This window comes from Ceratocystis lukuohia, assembly GCF_044167205.1.
Source record: "Ceratocystis lukuohia strain C4212 chromosome Unknown Supercontig1_pilon, whole genome shotgun sequence".
NCBI classification, from domain to species: Eukaryota; Fungi; Ascomycota; class Sordariomycetes; order Microascales; family Ceratocystidaceae; genus Ceratocystis; species Ceratocystis lukuohia.
The window spans coordinates 2556314-2576532 of NW_027263520.1; the positions used below are offsets into that span (position 1 = coordinate 2556314).

The 20219-nt window shown below is 50.5% G+C and overlaps 4 protein-coding genes across 4 annotated transcripts; 1 reads left to right on the top strand and 3 right to left on the bottom strand.

Annotated features, from left to right (window-relative positions):
* Positions 1-644: 644 nt before the first annotated feature.
* On the bottom strand, positions 645-3973 carry HOO65_010650 (Transcription factor lepE; the record flags this gene model as incomplete). Its single annotated transcript, XM_071005349.1, has 4 exons — positions 645-708; positions 867-943; positions 1032-2810; positions 2933-3973. The coding sequence occupies 4 exons, from the start codon at positions 3971-3973 to the stop codon at positions 645-647; spliced, it is 2961 nt and encodes a 986-aa protein (XP_070862472.1).
* Positions 3974-7019: 3046 nt separating this feature from the next.
* On the bottom strand, positions 7020-9252 carry HOO65_010651 (Transcription factor 25; the record flags this gene model as incomplete). The annotated part of the gene is made up of 2 exons (XM_071005528.1): positions 7020-8260; positions 8313-9252. 2 exons carry the CDS (start codon positions 9250-9252, stop codon positions 7020-7022), a joined length of 2181 nt encoding a protein of 726 aa, XP_070862473.1.
* Positions 9253-11173: 1921 nt separating this feature from the next.
* On the bottom strand, positions 11174-14294 carry HOO65_010652 (Bud site selection protein 6; the record flags this gene model as incomplete). Its single annotated transcript, XM_071005377.1, has 2 exons — positions 11174-13993; positions 14112-14294. 2 exons carry the CDS (start codon positions 14292-14294, stop codon positions 11174-11176), a joined length of 3003 nt encoding a protein of 1000 aa, XP_070862474.1.
* Positions 14295-15827: 1533 nt separating this feature from the next.
* HOO65_010653 (putative myo-inositol transporter 1 protein) lies at positions 15828-17620 on the top strand (the record flags this gene model as incomplete). The annotated part of the gene is made up of 3 exons (XM_071005669.1): positions 15828-16026; positions 16134-16930; positions 16994-17620. 3 exons carry the CDS (start codon positions 15828-15830, stop codon positions 17618-17620), a joined length of 1623 nt encoding a protein of 540 aa, XP_070862475.1.
* Between the last annotated feature and the right edge of the window lie 2599 nt (positions 17621-20219).

Genomic DNA, 20219 nt, shown 5'->3' on the forward strand with positions numbered 1-20219 from the left:
GGCTGCTTCCCTTTCTCTCTCCTCATCTCGTTCTTCTCCCTTCTCTAAGCCAAAGCCCGCAGTTGCGGGTCTCAAGCAACTTCTTTCCCCTCCCCCAGCCTTATACATGCATGTTATCACATCTCAATAAAGTCCTAGGTACTTTAACTCCCTTAAAATGCATCTCAGCCTATTATTTATCAGTAACTAACCCTTAGATAGTCATATTAACATTATAAGGGCTTGTGAGTCCTAGATATCACATATTAATAAAGTAAACTACTGGAGACTTCTCTTTATAGAGTCCTGCCCTGATACAAGAGGAAGGAAACATAGATAAAGCTTCAGTAAAATAATCATGTCTTCATGGTGTGGGGGAAGAGAGGAGGGTATCGTCGAAAAGAGAGCCGTATACCAAAGAAACCCGAACGCGCAATAATAAAATACAACAGAAAAGTGACAAAGGACGAGGGAGAGAGAGCAGAGAAGGGGAATATAAACAGTAGGTGTTGGATAACTTAACAAGCATGTGTCGTCAATAAATAAAAAAAGAAGACTGCCCCCACGAAGCAGGCAAGAAAGAGGAGAGGGAAACTGACGAGGAATAGTCGCGAAAGATATCAAATCTCGACCTAAAAGGAAATAGAACAAAACAAACAGGACTTTTAGTTTTCGTATTGCAGATTGCCTTTATGGTTAAAGTCAAAGTTGGAGCTGGAATAGAAGCGGCTATCTCGTCGTTTTAAGATGATGTTATTTGGCTTTACTGGTGCGTTTCACGGCGTGCCATTCCATGTGCGTGTTCACCTATTGCCAATGAGAAAGTCAGCTCCAATGTTAGCAGGTCAACAGAAAAACAGCAAAGGGAAAATCAGGATAAAATATACCTACCGGGTGATGCCCCCGGAGGCACCATCGAGCTCCAGTTATCAAAGTCCCAGAATAGCAAATCTGCGTTCTGCATCTACACATTAAACAGTTAGTATTTACCCGAATACTAGCGGCAAGACTAGGGAAAATAGAAGAATAAGCTCTCCCCCAGATGAACATACCAGACCGTTAGGTATTGCCTCGTTACCCACAAACATGTTGGGTCGAATCTGAAACTGCTCTAGCACCATTGGGTCTGGCGGACTCATCCCTGAATGTAGTTGGTTATGCACCACCATAGGTGTATGTCCCGATGTCGCCGAGTGTTGCATATGCATGGTTGCCGGCTGGGCCGGCATACTTGACAGATCTATCTGTTTGCTCTGCGAAATGTTCATGTTGCGCAAACACTGGGACCGCACAGCCTCCAGCCCTTCTTCCAGGCCTTTAGTGCTATCTTCGGCTTCGTGGTCTGACCGCTGTACACTGTAGAACACGACAGACAGCGAGACAATGTCGTTGATGTCGTTAGCACCGACACCATCAACAAGAAAATCCAGTGACGATTTGACAGTGGAAATTAGCCGTGCTGGAGCCCAAACATCGTTGCTGACCAGTGGCGACGGGTCATCCTCAAATGTCGCGCCTGTGCTACTAATCTGTGACGAAATAGCATTGGAGTTCTTGACAAAGAAGCACAACGAAAAGCATGCTTGTATGATGTCCTGCCGTAGCAGTTGGCGGTACATGTCGCGGACCTGGGGCGCATATTGCCTTTCCGGGTCAATTTCGCCCATATAGCGTAGAATCACCATTGAGGATCGTAAGTAGGCTTGCACAATTTCTGCGGGTGCGTCCGAAACGCCTAAAGCAAAGGGCCGGTACAGAGCTAGGAGCGTCCGACGAACTTGCATGTCCATCATAACGCGCAGTCTCCAGAGCCGATTCAGTCCACGTGCATCAATTGTGTGCCGAGGGAAAACAAAATTGACGTCTTCTAAATAGCGCTCGAGTTTGTTTCCTAGATACAGAATCTCCGTGTAGTCGCGTACATTGTCTATGCGATGCACAACATGCGACACACGAAGACGCGTTGGCAGAGTCAGAGCTGCATAGCAGTGCACTTGAGAGTCGGTAGACTGCTCAATGGGTTTCCCAGTAGGAAGTTCGGTCATGCCCTCAAATATAGAACTGTCGTCAATGTTGAGAGCTTGCCGGCAGGTGTAGTCGCCATCCCGGACAAGTGCAGGAAGGTTACAGAGCATTGATACATGCAGGTCCATGTCAAGAATGGAGTACCACAGGCGACGTCTTAGCTCCCCCGTGAAAACAGGCATCTTGTCATACTCTGAAGGGTCGCGGTGTAGGCCCATGGTCATAGCCATACGGACAATGTATCCCAGCTGAGTCCATGCATCGTGGTCGCGAATAAGCGAGCTGAGTCTCATGCAGTGAAGGAGGAGAAGCTCAGTCTGGAGTGTCGTGATGTCAACCAATTGCTTGCCTCGCAATCCATCCAGCCATGCCCTAACCAGAGCGCAGGCTGTGGGTATGTGAACTCCATCTCCCCGCTCAATGCTTAAACCATGGCCCTTAGAACCGAAACGGGAACCAATAGCAACTGCAGTCAAGAGCTGGGGTAGAAAGTAATCATCCGGCATCTTGCCTTGCCAAAAGGCATCGCATTTCTCGCGAAAACTCTGGATGTGCAGAAAGCGGAAGATGACTTCGCTGACGTCAAAATACGTCTCTAATAACGGCATGCAGATGTCCTGAGGCGGCAGAATATCGGCCATACGCTTGCTAATAGGAAGCATAGAGTCGACATATACGGATATAGGAGTAACTGCCTTGCGGTTCTCGACCTGTAAATACTTGTGGATGTTTTCAAGCGTAATGAAGAGATCACGGAGTCCATCAACCTTGGAGGGGTTGGCGAGAAGGCTTTTTGCTTGTGGAAACTGTGAGAAGCGAGGTAGAGCATTTGTTAGGGTGTTGAGTCAAAGCAAGTAAAGATAATAACGACCCAGAAGGATGGGCAAAGCAAGAAAGAGCAGACGAAAGGAAAAGAAGAGATGCATACCAAGTTCAAAAGTACACGGGGACTATTCTGACCAAAGAAACGTGTGCGCAAGGCATCGCTCTTGATTGTCAGTTGCCGGATTGTTTTAGGGCTTGCGGCGTTTAGCATCTTGGATGCCGAGTTGTCTGTCCTTGCCGGGCTCTTAGCCACGACGGCCTGCTCAAGTCGTTCCAGACGCAACACTAGATCATCTAGCGTTACAAACTCGCCATTGCGCATCGCCCCTATGGGTTTGTAGTCGCCTAGCGCTGTGGCACCCATACCCGATACAGCTCCTATACCAGCAGCCATGCCAGAGCCACCTATGCTATTAGATGATGACGAGTATACTTTCTTAGTGGGCCGTGAGTCGCCTTCGCCGTCTGACCCGTCCGATAGATTCGCAGAATCAAGGTCGGTAGCATAGCGACATACGCGTTGTGACTTTTGGCACTGTGAGCAATTTACCCCGCGATCACAGCGAAGCTTACGTTTACGGCATTCGGTGCAGGACTTGACAGGCCGAGGACGCTTGATGCTTCGGTTGTTGCTGCTGTTGCTATTGCCGTTGCTATTAAAGCTGCCAGATATATAGGTGGATGTAGCAGTGGCAGAGTTACCACTATTGGGCATATTTTGTGGAGGGGAAAGTCCCGGGGTGGACGAGGTTTTGATGTAGTCATTGTGTATTGGCTGCTGGGGGGTCTGCTGTCGTGGTGGCTGCGGTTGTTGTGGCTGTGACTGTGACTGTTGCTGTGACTGTTGCTGTTGCTGTTGCTGTTGCTGTTGCTGTTGCTGCTGCTGCTGCTGCTGCTGCTGTTGTTGCATGACTTGATGGTTCTGGGGCACCATCTGAGGAGGTAGTGGTTGGTGCATATGGTTGTGCTCGGGTATATGAGACTGGGGCACTTGGTGACGCTGCGGTGTTTGATGTTGCTGCTGCTGCTGTTGTTGTTGTTGTTGTTGCTGCTGTTGCGACTGCTGAGGGTGGCGGACGACATGTTGGGCGTGTTGAGAGTGCTGCAGATGATGCTGGTGCATCACGGAGTCCTGTGGGGCCATTGCCGACTACAACTCTAGCCTTTATCGCAGCTTCCACTATAATTCCAGCCCTCTATAGTGGCGGGGTCTTACTGGCACAACGGATCGCCCGACTCTCGAGCGAGAAGCCGATGCCGAAGTGGCAGGATCAGAGGGGGAAAAAAAAGTAAGAAAAAAGAATGACGGGATATGTACAACCACAGTTATCTAGCTGGGGCAACAGTCTAGGGCCAAGGTCATTCGAAGTTGGAGGGCCGCAGGGTAGAGGGCAGAGAGGCCACAACAGGCACAACGACCACAGGAGGCAGAATGGACTGGAAGCAAGCGACCAAAAGAAGATGGGGGGGAGTGGCGGAAACAGGCCCGATGAGATTCGGGAGGGAGGGGGTCTTGATCGATCGGCACCAAAGCTCCCGGTTAAGTCAGCCCTAGCAGTTCTTCTGTCTGTTTGTTTGTCTGTCTGGTTGTCCGTCTGTACCTTGTTCCTTTTTTTATTCGGCCGGAGGGGAGCAAGAATGACAGGAGAGCTTAGGGATTGGCGGGAGCGGTTTGTGGTTTGTCCAAGTTTCAAACTTTCTCGGCCGATTGATTGGTGCAAGAGGGAAGATTGGGGTCGCGGATGGTTCGTGGTCGAGTTCGTGGATATGGATGGGATGTTGGTGGGTGGATGCGGAGGGCTGGGTTGCTGGAGGGAGGTGGCTTTAGCGTTCAGTGGCGTGAAAAAAGAATAGAGGCTGGCATAAAGAGGACTGAGGGCGCTGAGAAGATCTGGCTCAGGAGAAAGAGGGCAGACCAGGAGAGCGGGCAGGGCGTGGGTGTAAGTATGTGGACGCGATGGGCCTGAAATGAGACAGGCAGGCAAGTTGAGCTAGTGCAGTTGGTGCAGTTGGTGCAGTGCCTTGCAGTGTGAGCAGGGCAGATAGTGAAGGAGTTGCGTTAAATGTCTTGCCTAGTAGTGAACACCTGTCTGAGAGGAAGGCAACTTAGCATAGCATGCAGACAAACAACAGAAGAAAGAAAAGCGGAGGAAGGGTACCGGAGATTCTCGGCTCTAGAGGAAGAGAGGAGGAAGGGGGCCCTTCAATGCACGTTGAGGGGCCTTGTTCTGTCGTCCTTCTCGGGGATTGTCCTGTCCTTGTGTCTGGGGCCTTTTTTTTTGGTTGCCTTGTCCCCTTCCCTTCCTTCTTCCTTTCGTTTCGTTTCGTCTTTTCGCGGCCTTGTCAACCCGTCCGTCTCTTCTTCTAACTTCAACCACTACCCACAGTTGTCTTTTGATCTGCCTTCTAGCTAAATGGTTTTCTGGCTGTGGGAAGAGATTTCGCAGCAAGAACAGGAGGCACAGTCAGTGCGATGTGCAGAAACAGCCCTTTCTCCTTGATCGTACGCCCATCAAGGTCAAAGCCAAATTGCCTCCCCCCGTCAACTGTGCGTTGCGTTGTGATGTTGTGTTGGTGCGTTGGCTGGAAGGCGAGAAGAGGAATCAGAAAGCGGAGCGAATGAGAAAACAAATAGCGCAATAGCAAAGCCTATACTAGCTGACGGAACGACCCCCAGCCAAATAGCCAAATGGAGACAGACAGTGTGAGATGGCGGCAAAGATAATGGACGAAGAGAGCCAGCGGAGAAAGAAGGAGACGCAGAAAATGAAGCCAGCCAGGCAAGAAAGAACTCCACATCACGATACGCACAAACGCAACACACAATGTATCATTGTTATACATATTGCATGTAATGTGTACATGCAGGCCAGGCCAGGCCAGGTCTGCTATTTTCAGACAGTATACCCTGTACTGTGCATTCTCAGCGCACAAGCATATGACGGCCCGCACATCCATCATACAAGAGCCGTATGCAAGTGCATCCTCTCATACTGTGCAGGCCTGCGGCTACTACAGCAACACGGGATAGGTAACACCCACAACTTCTTGCTTTGCTAGTTTTTCGCCAAGATGATCTGCTCTGTTCTTCCTGTCACCAGGCAGAAACATTTTCATCACGGAATCAACGTGTAGCCACAAAATTCTACTAACCTACCATTACCACCCTTCAATTCTGCTACTGCTAGCGCGCTACTTCTGCTAACCGACGTGCCCTGCTTTCTCTTCCCCCCCCCCACCCTTTCTCGCTCTCCCACACTGCTTCTTCCTTTTTCTTGTCTTCTCTTTTCCTCCTCCTCTGTTCCCCCCCCCTAGCCAGGCCATCTACCCCCAGTCTCCCTTCCCTTTCCTCGCTTCCCTCTCCATCCCTCCCTTGTTCGATGTCTTGGCATCAATCGAGCTTGCTCTCCCATCTTCTATGCAGGGACACAAGGAAAAGGAAGAAGAGCCCTATAGCGAAGCCCTAGGGACCCGTGATGCAAACTACAAGGCCTCATGCCGCTGACTAGATGGGACAGCCAAAACCTGCAGACTTCGTAACCTAATGCGCAAAAAGCGGACAGCTGAGACTTGTATGACCACGCTTCCTCCCCGTGTGACCATTCCTCCTGCCTATGCGTATCATTCACCTCACAGCCAGCTTACTGCACATCTACAACGCTGACTGAAATCAAGGGAGCTTTCTACCCGATGACTCGTCAATTTCCCGGGCAAATAAAAAAGACAAAAGCCTAAACCAAAGCAGCTCACAGTCCGATTAATCCGAAACCCTGGCATACCTCCTTTCCCTAGCTGAGAAGAAACATCTTCACACTTTCTCTCCGAAACTCCACCCCTTTTTGCATGTCATGAGCAAGAAAGAGAGAAGGGAAAGGAGCGTCACATCACATGTCGCAGCCGACCACATGCCCTACCTTCATCGGGCAAAAGAAATTAGAGAGAATGGCCAAACTTCCCTAACACACTGTAGCGAGCCTAGTGTGTCTGTAAATAAAAGCGGAACTGGCGTGTACTACCTCGTTATACAAAGAGACAGTAAATAGGAACAGGAAGATGGAGAGAACGAATAGCAGGCTATTGAGCAGTAGATACAGGCATGACCCTTCTTTATTAGACACAAATTAGATGTCCACATATGTCATTGTCTCCTCGGCAACCTCCATTTTGATACAAACCCTAGCTCTCCCGCATCACCGCTCTCTTCCAGCGCCAGACCCCACCGGCTCTTCTTCTTCTTCCTCCACCTCTTCGACTGTGACTTGGTAAGGCCTCGCCGGCAGCTCAGCATTCAGCGCATGCATGTCCTCTTCGCCAAACTCATCATAAAACTCATCATGCCCCCTAGCTTCTAATTCGTCTGCCTCCAACAATGCGGCGATCGCCTCTTCATCCGTACGTGGCCGGCCCGCCGCTCTTCCCAAGCCAAACACTCCGCCCAGCAGCTGGCGGGCAATATCGCCAACGCCTCCAAGATTCTGCAGGTTTACCCCTTCGAGTCCTAGAGCCGCCATATTGCCGCCATGCGAAGCCATTGCCTCATCCCACGGCCATGAGTCTTCGGGGTCGGTAAAGATGTTTTCCGCCTGCGGTGGGGGAAGTGGGTCGAAGTCGTAGTTAGGCTCAACGGCGAGCGCACCATTTGGTAAGCGGCTCATCAGCTCGGCGTTATTCTCAAGATAGATGAAGCGTGTGGTACGTAGATCGGCGGTCACTCGCGTAGTTTCCAGCACATCAAGTCTTTTTGCTGCAAGAGCCGTACTGCGCAAAATCGATTTGACCTCCGGGCTAGCCCAAAGATCCTTACCGTATGCAACGTAAATTTCGGTAAAGAGGTCGTCGATATCGGTAGGCGGCTGTACGCCCCAGATAGCCGGCGCAGGGTCAATTTCCAAAACCTGGAAAAGCCGGCAGTACAGCCACGGCATGTTTTCGATGTTCCCCCGCAAAACTTCGTGCGCTTCAGCAGTCTTTCCCTGCTGTAGAAGGCCAGGCACCAACGAGTGGCGGTAATATGCGTGTTCTGGGGCATACGCCACAGCTTCGTTGTCCTTGTACCAGCCGAGGAAAGCCTCAAGCCAGTCAACTTGATGTGTACGCACGGCAAGCATGTGGATCACATGGTTCATGCCGTAGATATCTTGGTTTGGCTGTAAGGCTAGTAGCAGCTTGGCCCATTCAAATGCCGTGCGATATGCGCCCTTCTGCACCAGCGCGCGGATGTTGCGGTAGCCAGCCAGGAAAAACCAGCGATTCTCAGGGTGTGCAAAGTCCAGTCGTGCAGCTCCATTTTCAACGTCCTTGCGGAATGATGAAAGTGAGACACGTCCAAAAGTGAAAAGTGCCCGCTGCGTAAGATCTGCGGCAATGGCGTGATTCTTGTCGTGATCTTTTGCAATCAGATAGCATTGCAACAGGTACATGACATGGTAAGCTACAAGGTGTGTGTTAGCAACATACTGTTCGCCTAGTCAGAGTCAACAAACAGAAGATAGTAGAAGGGAACTTGCGAAATGAGTGAACCCCGCCAATAATAGAACCCAAATCCCCTAGCCGCGCTGTTCGGTAAAAGAGCTTCTTGATCTTATTGAAGGCCGAATTTCCCACAAACTTATAGTCAGTGCATGCCTCTGTTTCCTGCTTGCCAACCCTCTCCATCATCAAGCCCTCGGCCGAAGATTTTGGCCAGGATTCCTTTCCATCGATGAAGATGTTTCTTTTCAACGTAATATCCGGCAGCTTGCCCCTGGCGTATTGGCGTAGGACATCTTCTAGCGTCATAGTCCCATCAGGGCGCACTTGTGGAGGCTGTGTATTCGCGCTTTCTGTAGCGTTTATCACGTCCCGGCCAAACACGGCAATCATCTCTGTTCGTTCCTTAAGGTTCTTCGAGTTGACTGAAAACAACTCCTTGTGTATTTCGGTAGCCGTCCGAGCATTCCGCGAGCCTGAAGCCGCAAAAGTACTGTCTTTCATATTCAGTTCACGCAGAATGCGGTCTATCTCGTCTCCATCCCCGTCTTTGTTGTTAACAGGGACACCCAGCGCAGTGTTGTTGTTTGTCGCCTTGTCATTGGAGACGCCCCCCTTTTTACCCTTTCTTTTTTTCTTGCCGCGATTCTTCTTCTTTTTAGGGGCAACATCGGGGGAAGTCTGTGACGGCAATGCTGCATTGATCTTTGTCTGGGCATCATCGCCCGTCTCAGGTTCATTGCCGTCATCGTCATCGCCATCGTCATCGCTATCGTCATCGTCGCCCTGGTCGCCCAAAGCTGCAAAAAGACTTTTCTGTGGCTTGACTACGTAGTCTTCGGCCCCGCTGTCCGACTCTTCATCGTCCTTGTTTACAATGCCTTCAGCCTCGCGCTGGGCTAAGGCCGCAAGGTCCTGCTTCTCGCGCAGTTTTCGTAATTGGCGGGAAGACATTTCCTATTTGTGGGTATGTCAAGTCTGTAGTAACAAATAATATGGGATTGCAGTAGATCTTGGCAGGCGATAACAGAAGCATGTAGCAGGTTCTAAAGACGACGGATAAGTAGGAACTAAAAAGAAAAATGACGGTGATCAATGTCATAATTATGTCACTAACGTATGGGTGGGGCTAGTGTAGTTACACAATAGCGGGGCGATAGTGTTGCTATTGTAAAGGCTCTAGCTCTGTCCGGAACAGCTTCGGGTGAATATTTAGCATCTTTTATTGTAGTATTGTTGGGGTCCTATATTCCTAGGTTGAGCATCATACGCTTACCCGACATTCTACCGAATAGAAGTACAAGTACATTCTCGACATGGTATTAGCATCTCCAAGAATAGTGCCTAGACCTGTGGATATATTACACGAAATGACACTCCTATCACAACAGCTGCAGTGACATGTATTGTTTTGCGCAATATCCACGTTCTCAGAGATGCAGCCCATGCACTGAATACTGTGTGTTGACCCGAAGTTGTTCCACATACACAACATCACGTAGCCCGTAATGATGTGGCCAATAGTAACGATGTCCATGTGTATATTCCCGCTCAAGTTCCCCTTAACATGAAAAGACAGTTCATGAACACCATTTTCTACCCAACAAATCATGAGCCCTTACCCGCTTTTACGATGAGTTTGCGCTGTCAAATATGCGGAATGACCGCAAGTCGTTGAAAAGAAACTATGAAAGAGGAAGACCCTGGTGCAGCTCCCAGTCCCTCTCCCTAGGGGAGAAACACCGAGGCTTGCCATTCAAAATGATATCCTGATGTACGATCATCACTTCAGAGATCAAAGTTAGAACGCACTACCCGTTCAAAAGAAGCTATGAAAGAGGACCACTTCTATCATTCTCATGCGGCCGAGGTCTCCACTCCAAATAATCACAACAGCGACTATAGATAGTATTTACGCATAAGCACCATCTCGTCCGGTTATTTTAGACTAGAGACCCAAAGCTGCTGCAAAACCAAATGCATATACCAGTAGTCACTTAGACACACACTACAATAGCTTGTCTCAAGCTTCTAGGACCTCCAGTCAGTATACCTTGTGCTACCCGTCCATCAGCTATTGCGTTAACAAGATAGATCTTGTTTTTTAAAGTATAGCCCATAGCCTGACAGGGCTTCGTTCTTTAGCATTAGCAAGCTCGCCAGTGGACGATAAACTACGCCAACTAGCATTATAGTCTCAATACACCGGTCTTGATAGAATGACGCTCACATAGTCTCAGGCTAGCCCTCCATTTTCCCTTGTCTTACGCGCTCCCGAGACTTGCTACTACTGTTTTCCCACCTCCTGTGAGTCAAGCCTTTCTTTACCATGATTTAAGGTCTAGTTAACCCATCCCCTTCGTTACCTTCATTATAACACAAAGTCTCTCCTTTACCCCATCTTCACCTCCGTCCCTGACCAACTAGCACCAAAAATAGCAACTGCTCCACTCCAAGGTTATTCAAATAACCCTAAGACTCATAGTAAGTGTAAAAATGGTAGATCCTATCTTTTAAAACTGACTGGTTAGTACGCGCTACACCTTTTCTGTACGGTAGAATGACGTATGTCTGTCTCTCTCTTGAATGTGCATATGAATGTAGGTATCTATGTTCGTCGGATTATATGCACATGGATAAAGGTATTAGTCGTAGGAATGATCAAGTGCTAACAGTAACAATGGGGGCAAGAAGAAAAAGGAAAATGGGGGAATCAACAAAAAGTAGAACAACAAGAAGCAAAAAAGAATAGGTTCTCGTCGGCTGAGCAAATAATTCGGCCAGCCAGTTACAAAACATTCATCGACGCACGCCCGGCGTCTCCGTCTAGGTCGCCGTCTAGTCCTCCGTCTAACCGTCCGCTCAAGTCTCCAAATCAAGCGGCCGATGCTGGCACCACTGTACCATCTGCTAAAATCACAAAGTCGCCCATGTCATCATCGTCCAAGTCGGCGTCGGCGTCATATGTTGGTGTAATAGTCACATCGCCCGCATACTGCTCGTCACCGTCAAGGTCTCCGTCCTCCACCACACCCCCAGCTGAGGTGCCCCAGATATCACGACGGACCTTTTCTTCGGCAGCTCTACGGGCACGCTCAACCTCTTCAAAGCCGCCGGATTTCTTCAGCTTGCCCGAATCGACAAACGACGATATCTCCTTTTGCAGATCGTTGGTCATGCGAGTAGCCAACTCTTTCTGTCGCAGCTTCTGTGCACGCTCAATGGCTTCAAGCCGGTCCTCATGGTTCGGCTGCAATGCACGCACCTCGCCTAGCACACCATCCTTGGCTGCGTTCTGGTCCAGGCTGTTTCCCAGGTTGTTAAGACCTTTGGAAAAGCTCCGGGCTGATCCTGCACTAGCGCCTGTGCCGTTGTCCTTCATCTGCTCTTTAGTGGCCTGCTCGACGAGGGCAAAGGTCTCCGAGGCCTTTTGCAAATCGTCCTTGAGATCCACCAGCAGATCTTCCATGAGCCGTAGCTCATCACGGCCTTGGCAAACGTCCTCCAGCTCCTTCTCCCAAATTTTGGTCCATAGCGGACGCTCATTCTTGAGGTACTCGTCCATCTGGCTAAGCTCTTTTGTCAGCAATGCGATATCCTTGGTAACGGTCTCCAGCTGCCTGGGCAGAGGCCGCACACCACGGTGAACCACATCTTTGCGTAGATCCTCAACCAAGTCTTGTAGGTCATCGACTTGACCAACAAGACGGTCCGAGTCTGAATTGAGCTTTTTGCGGCCGTTGGCTACATACGAATAACCAGCATCGCCGTCAATGTCGGGAATAATAGTCTTGACAACGGCCGTCTTGATATTAGCGGCTTTGGCACGCAAATTCGACATAGAAGACTCAATGTCAGCCTGGAAGGACGAGTAGGTCTGGCGGAGCACAGCCAGGTCTCTACGGAGAACCTTGATTTCGCTAATGTCCCCAGAGCCCAACCTAGGTCCGGCAGGGGCTGCACTCCTTGGTGAGCTGCCCACAATAGGCGGCCCTTGTTGGATAACAGTCTGCGGAGGTGCTGAAGCAATGCGGGCAATTTCCTTGGCGGTCTCTTGCTGCTTTTCAGAGACGCGCACAATAGCAGCGCCCTGGACGTCGACGTTTTCTTTCATCTGCTCGACGAGCTTTCTAATGCCGCCAAGCCCCTCGTCAATGTGGCGGCGGACTTCGTCCAAGGCCTCAACATTGAGGACAAGTACAGTGCGGTCGCTGATATCAGAGAGGTCTTCAAGCTCATGTCGTACTCCAGACACTGGGTCCTGGATGTAGATTTCGGGGAGGTCAACACCGTTGTGGTGAGTGTTCCAGGAGAACTTTTCGATGAATGCCAGCTGCAAGCGTCCAATGGAGAGCTCCTTGCGGCCCTCTGGCAATACAAACTTTTTTATTTTGCTCTTGTACTGCAAAAACAGCGTAAGATCCTTTGGTGTCTGCGGTTCCGAAGGGGGAGGAGATGACGGGATTGACTTCTTTTCAGGGGTCCTTGGCTTCTTTGCCATGCCACTCCTCGTGGGCGAGTTTGCGTCTTCTTCAGGCACCGGAGGCATCTCCTTGTTCATCCTAGGCTTGGGCCAGTTAGACTCATCAAGCTGGGACGGCAGTTCAGTAACAGACTCGCTTTCCTGTAGTTGCCGGTCGGGTGCTCGGACGGGAGCCGGCGAGCCATCGGCAGCGCCAGAGCGACTAAGGTTGGAAGCGGCGCGAGAATGGCGGCTAATGACAGAGTCTCGGCGGGTTTGGACGGCCAGCATGGCCTCTTGCTTGTCCTTGTTGTTGGGGCGGCCAGGCAAGTTAGTAGCATTTTGTGGCATCATAGGCACAGCCTGGGAGTTGAGGACCTTCGAGATCTGGTACTGCGAGTAACGGCGCGATGCTCGTCGTTCCAAAACGCCTTCTTTCTGGAGCTTGGCTAAGGCGTCGGCCGGGGTCTGTGTTTCCTTGGGCGGTGGCAGAGGCGGCGGGGGGAACGAGTCGAGGGCAAAGTCCCCACTAGGGGCGCCACTTTCAGGGTAAGGCGGCATGGGAGGAGGGGCGTGTTGGACGGTTCCGTTGGAGTCGATGTCGGAGATTGCGGAAGAGCGGGCATGACGTTCCCGTGTAGAGTTGTGGCGATAGGAGCTGGCCTGCGAGTCGCCGCGACGGACATCGGAGTACCCATTTTCAAGACCGTCTTCAATCATGTTGGTGAGTCCGCTAGCCCCGCTAGCGGCACTAACACCACTCGCACCACTAGCTGTGGTGCTGACACTGGTGATGCGCTCAGGGCCGGCGCCTCCCGTAGCAGCCCCGCCGGAGCCGCCGCTATCGCGATCGCCTCGGTGCCTTTGACGGAGGCTTTGCTGCTTGTGACGAAGGCCCTGCAGCAGCTTGATAATGATATCGCGGATTCGGGGCAGATAGCGGTCGAGGCTTTCGGGGCTAGCTTCTTGGCTGAGTGTGGCCTCAAGGACGTTTCGCAGCTCTTGGGGGACATTTCCCAAGTCGGTGGTGCTGACGTTGATGGCGTTAAATGCTCGACAAGCCATGTTGAACTCGTAGCCCAGGCGAACGTAGACGTCGGACACTTGGCTGTCGGTCGCCTGGTTGTGAGACCATTTTGTGAGGATTTCGAGCAGTCTCTTAGTAGCTACTAGGAGACGAGTAACGCCTTTTTCGATGAGGGACAGGGAAGAGGATGTGCCGCCGCTGGACGTCTGTTATTGGGGGGGGGGGGGGGAGGCGAGGGTTAGTTTATGTACAATTTTGCATCTCTGCAAGTGGGGGAAAGAGAAACGACGGAGGATGCGGAGGGGAGGGGAAAGAAAAACTCACGCTTGGGCGACCAGACCCCGCCTGTGACCTTGATCGTGACGATCCCGAGGCTCGGCCGCCAGACAAGCTAGCGCCTGGAGATTGAGATCGGACTGAAGCAGCGATATTTGACGGTGATGTGGGTTCATTTGTGTTTGTATTTACGGCTGCTGGAGAGCGTCGTTGTCTCGTAGATGAGGACATGGCGGGTAAGTGGCTCACAGGAATAGATGGGAATAGAGATAACGAGCTAATGAGAGGCCAAGCTGAGGATGAGGATGAAGATGAAGATGGTATACTAGTAGGAGCGATAAGTTCGACTATTACGACGGTGATGATGATAATTCTGATTTTAATTCCGATGGTGGTGGCTGTTGTAGTGGGCGTTGAAGCAAGACTGACAAGCACAGCAGGATTGGGATTGGAGAGAAGACGGTGCGGTGCGTGCGTGCGTGCGTGTGTTGTTGTATATTGTGTTCGAACTATGGCGGTAAAGAAGAGAAAGCGAGAAGAAAAAAGCACAAGGGATCGACAACTGATAAAAAAAAAAAAGGAAAAAGAAAGAAAAAAGAAAAAAGCAAAACTTCAGCCTTGTTGAATGTTAGAAAGAAAGGGACAAAAACCCATAAGCAGACAACAAAATATCACCAGAATTCAACGAGAAAATTCGATTAAAATGGAATTAATTCAAAATACTAGAAACTAGTTTTTCTTCACGTGCAAGAAAAGGAAGGAGGGAAGAACAGCCAGCAGCAAAAACTCTGAGTAGCCTGAGCCAATAGAGAGGCAAGAGACAAGAGAAGACATACAAGACAGGAGAGGAGAGGCTTTGCTGGCTTAGCTTGTAGGCCGCCGAGTCTTACTATAGCCCGCCCGCTCACAGTGATACAGCAAGCACGCCTGCTGCTGAGCAGCTTTTATAAGCCACTGGATTCTATAAACAGAAACTGACACACATCCCTGTAGCACGCTGTGGCCCTGTTGAGCACCACTATAACCTATGTAGTCTCTTCCTCATCATCCAATGCTTCCGGTACCTCCTCGCTCAGCTTCTTTTCTTTTCCATTCCTGCCTATCCTTTCCCTTTCCACTACCGCTTTCATACAAAGTAGCACACAGGCCCTAGTCTCTCCCTTTAAACTCCCTTCCCTTGGGCACTGCCTGCTCGCTCCCAGCGGCAAGCACATCGCTAATGCAAACAAGCAATCAGCTTTTCCCATCTCTCTTCTCTCTTGCCGCACGCACAGTCAGCAAGTCGAGACCCATAGAATTGCGGGTTAGGGTTGTTATAAGCACGTGACACGACGACAAAATTCCCCAGACTTTAGCTTCCTCTAATCCTCCTCCTCATCATACGCCGCTAGTGTCTGTCTCTCATCCCCTTCCAGCCCCACGATCTCCAACGAGAAAGCCAAAGACCGAAGCCAAAGACCGAAGCCAAAGACACTAGCCCTTTGTCCCCCGTCCCAATCCCCTGGTCACCCCCAGTCTCCAGATTGGGGTACACACGCAGAACATAGCACTTAAATCGTAGTCCGAGTGCACGCACTTCTTGCCTTCCCTTGCCTTCCTCTTTTCTTCTTTGCCAAATGCATAGGCCACCTTCTGTGTTTTGGTTTTACTATAAGATGAATGCATCGTGTACAAGCCACTTAGCCTAGTACCGACTTTTCTTCCCTCCCCTTTTCGCTTTTACTCCTCTCTGCCTCAAATAAGCTTTCGTCCTCACGCTCCACCATGTCTGACGACGGCGCCCATGAAGCCCTAATTCAACGGACTCCCCACGATCGCGAAGACCACGACCACGTTCACTATCACGGCCACCATGAACCCGACGCACTTGCCGGCCACAAGGACGGGACGTCTGGAAATGCCCCCAGCACATTTGTATGGATGCTAACGGCTGCTGCTGGAATCAGCGGTCTTTTGTTTGGCTGTAAGTATTTTTTCTCCCCTGGGGTTGCCAGGCGCAGAATTACTGGCCCTGGCTCATAACGTCATAGCTGCCAACAAGACCGAAACTAACACACCATGCCTTTACAGACGACACCGGAATTATCTCCGCCACTCTGGTCTCGGTTAACAAAGACCTCTCCAATCGCATACTCACATCGCTCGACAAGTCGCTCATCACTTCCTCAACCGCCCTCTTTGCCCTGCTGATCTCCCCTTTCTCGTCCGTCCTGGCCGACCGATTTGGTCGCCGCCGCGTCATCCTCATTGCCGATAGCCTCTTCATCACCGGTGCCATTGTCCAGGCTGTATCTCATTCCGTTCTCGCCATGGTTCTCGGTCGTTGTATCGTTGGCGCTGCCGTTGGAGCCGCATCCTTTGTCATTCCACTGTACATTGCCGAAATCGCACCGTCTGCCCATCGTGGCCGTCTGGTCACGGCTAATGTACTATTTGTCACTTTGGGCCAAGTCGTTGCCTATGTGACTGGCTGGATCCTGGCGCAGTACGGAAATCGCGAGACTGCTTGGCGCTGGATGGTTGGCCTTGGTGCCCTGCCGGCTATGCTGCAATTGCTTCTGCTCGTCCTGATGCCTGAAACACCGCGCTGGCTAGTGCGCAACGGCAATGTGTCGCTGGCAAAAAAGGTTGTGCTGAGGGTAAACGGCTTTTCGGTATATGCTGCCGATGCCGTAATCCGCGATATCGAAGTTGAAGTCCGCAACGAGCAAGAGGAAACCGCTGCACTTCACTCGAGGCGCGAGCGCCTGGCTAGCAGCTTCTCAGCAATTCCCGACTCGTGGTACGAGCTATTCAGTGTGCCAAAGAACCGACGGGCGCTGGCTATTGCGTGCTTGCTGCAAGGCCTGCAGCAGTTGAGCGGCTTTGTACGTCTTTGATCTTGGTTATCTTTTTCCCCGATCTGCCTGTGCTAACTCTGGCTTCTCTAGAACTCACTCATGTACTTTTCGGCTACCATTTTCACCATGGTTGGCTTTCCAGTGCCCACACTCACCTCCCTAACGGTTGCCGTCACGAACATGGCCTTTACTGTCGTGGCTCTTTTCATCATTGATCGCATTGGCCGTCGCCGCATGCTGCTATGGTCGATCCCGCTCATGATTGTCGGTCTCATCATCTCAGCCTACGGCTTTTCGCGAATCAACATCATGGGCACCTCGTCTACGCCATCATCGCCGCCTCCGTCGCCGTCGATATCGCCGTCGTCGTCTGCAGCTCTTATTCTCGTTAGTTTCATGGTCTATGTCTCGGGCTATGCTATTGGCATCGGCAACGTTCCATGGATGCAAAGCGAACTATTCCCGCTATCGGTGCGCTCGCTTGGCAGCGGAGTTGCCACTGCCACTAACTGGGGCGCCAACTTTGTTGTTGGCCTTACCTTTTTGCCCATGATGGACTCACTCACACCTACCTGGACCTTTGCCCTCTATGCTGTGATCTGCGCTGCCGGACAGTTCCTTATCTGGCGCATCTACCCAGAGACCGCTGGGCTGAGCCTCGAGGAGGCGACGTCGTTGCTGGATCATGGCTGGGGCGTGAATCGGGAAGACGAATAGGGTGAGTGGGTCAGGCGTGTGGCGCGGTGAGGTCTCTGCCTCTTTCTTTTTCTCTCTTGCCTCTCGTTCTTGACAATCTGATTAATCAGCCAGCGTTTTGTTTTGTTTTGTTTCTCCTCTTTGCACATCTTCATCTACGCACTATTTTTTGTTTGTTTTTACGCCTTCTTTTTTCTGGGAGTGTCAAGCGTCAAACCACTCACCATCCACCATATCTTGTCTTCTTTTGAACAGAAATACCCAGGAGCAACAGCACGCGCTATATATACATTGGTTTTATAGCTGCTAGAAACACTAGAGATCTAACAAATACAATTACAACTAACCAAATATTACTCTGCAAGTCATGCGCCATGTAACTGTATTGCTACGCAGCTTGGGCTACCCTACCCCTCTTTTTCGACTCCTCCATCGGATTAGCCTCGCAGACTCCATCCAGGCTCGAGCCAATCCAAAATTAGGCTAGATCCAAGTAAATGCGGCTTCTCGCTCCTAACACTGCCGCATGTGTGTGCGGAATTTGGGGTGAGGTGTAAGTTGGAAAAAAAAAACGCAGGTTTAACTCCAGCAGTAGTTAAGCTAAACCCTAGCCTAGGTAGTCCCACCTTGGTCGTCTGGTGTTCGTATTGCATAGAGACCGGCGTTCTATGCTCTATTAGCATAGCGTTCTAATAAGTCAGTTGACAGCTTGTCTCACTCAGCGGCAAAGTCAAAAGCCTAAGAATGTGAGCAGCCATGGCATGGTGGGGAAGAGACGGCCGGCACCGTAGCCGCCACTGGTGCTCACGACCGAGGCTGACAAGGGGCTTCGCTTTTATTTTGGCTTCTTTGGGGAATGATGCTGTTTGTTAGACGTTTGAGGCCCTTCGTTACCAGGCGCGACGAATCACGTACTATGTACAGATCCGGGATGCCAGGATGCTAGGGTGAAGGAAGGGCTTGCTTGGCGTCTTTGGCTCTCCAGCCTTTTTCTTTTCTTTTCTCAAACAACTTCTACATATCTCGACTCTTCTTTGCTCGAGAGTAGTCCCAGGCCGGCCTAAGCTCAAGTCAAGCAAAAAGAATGCATCTCTCACTTCCTCTCTTGTTATTTCTTAACCGCCGTCGTTCTTAGTCCCCATCCCCTTCTTCCTCTAGGATCCAATACCTGCAGCCAGCCTTGTTGTACATTGTCCTTTGACGGCATTTTCAAGCAACAAACGGCAACAAAGGAAGCAAATAAATTAACTACTCGTCTATTATCCTCTCTTCGGCATCTCTTATCTACTGCAAAACCCGGGTTATATCCACCCGACAACGTCACGAGACAATGGACAAAAATAAAGGAAAAGATCGCTGGAAGCGAGGGGACAAGGCAGTGCAACGATTCCACTATGGCATGGACTTGACGTCTAGTTTCTGGTTTCTGCAATAATGGCGTGATACATGATCAGAACGGGGCAAAGATTCTTGGTGTTACTCCATGCCGACGTCGGGTTTCCGAGGTCGTTTTTCCTTCCCATCACCAAGCTTAGATTCGCCATGCCCCCTTTTTGACCCACGCCCTTCTTTTTCGTTAACCGAGCCCCTTCTATTGCCTGCTGGTGCTGGCAGATGTCTGGAGCAGGCCCTCGAATATTCCGGAAGGCTTGGCTGTCTTGTTGATGTATGTCCATTGCGTAGTTTTAATGGCTCCATGAACGAGGGAAAGGTAGGCCATATGACACGCAGACTTCCTTACCCCGTCAATCATTTTTTTTTTCCCTGTAGCTGGCATGTGTGAACCTATCCATCCACCTTGTGCACATACATGACATTATACTTGCTATATTGTGTGCGTACTACCCATCTACCCATACCCTCCCTCCCCTTTTCTCCCTTGCATTGCCTGGCAAGAGGGGACAAAGACAAGAACAAGCAAAGGTCTATGCTTTCAATATTGGAGACCGCTATTTTCAAAGCTAGGGTAACCGTTGGTCAAAAGGTGCGGAAAAGAAGACGAGGAAGTGGCCCGGCTTAACTCTTGTTCTTCTTTTCTTTGCCTTTTATAGTGCATGGGCGTATGTTGGAATGCTGGCCCAACTGCAACGCCATGCGGCTTTTTGTTACCCAGCCTTGACTTGCTCTTAGATGTTTGTGCAAGAGAGCGGAATGTTGTGCACGTATGCGTATCTGACAAGCTTGGCAAGCCCAGACCGGGCAAGTTTAGTTACACAGACATAAAATAACGATAAAATGATGATAGCAACAAGAAAAAAAAGACAAGCAAAGAAGAAGAAACGGCAAGAGCCCTCGGCATCCTTGCCAGCTAGCACTTCGTTTCCTCTCAGGCAGCAAGAACCCGCACTTTCCCTTTTTAGGACACACCGGCAACCGGCCAACCAAACTCGGCATTTTCGTGCTCCGGGCAAGGGCTGTGGGTGTTCAAAGCCCCAGGGCCCAGCTCCGCCTAACAGCCGATGGCTCATAGATCAAATAGTCCAAGGTCCATAACATGCATGACGCCAAATAGGAGGCGAAAAAGAGGGAAAAAAAAAAAAAAGGACGAAGAATGAAATACATAGAGAGAAACAACTGACGGGCTAATACCGACTGGGAAATCTCCCCTTCGTCGTAGACC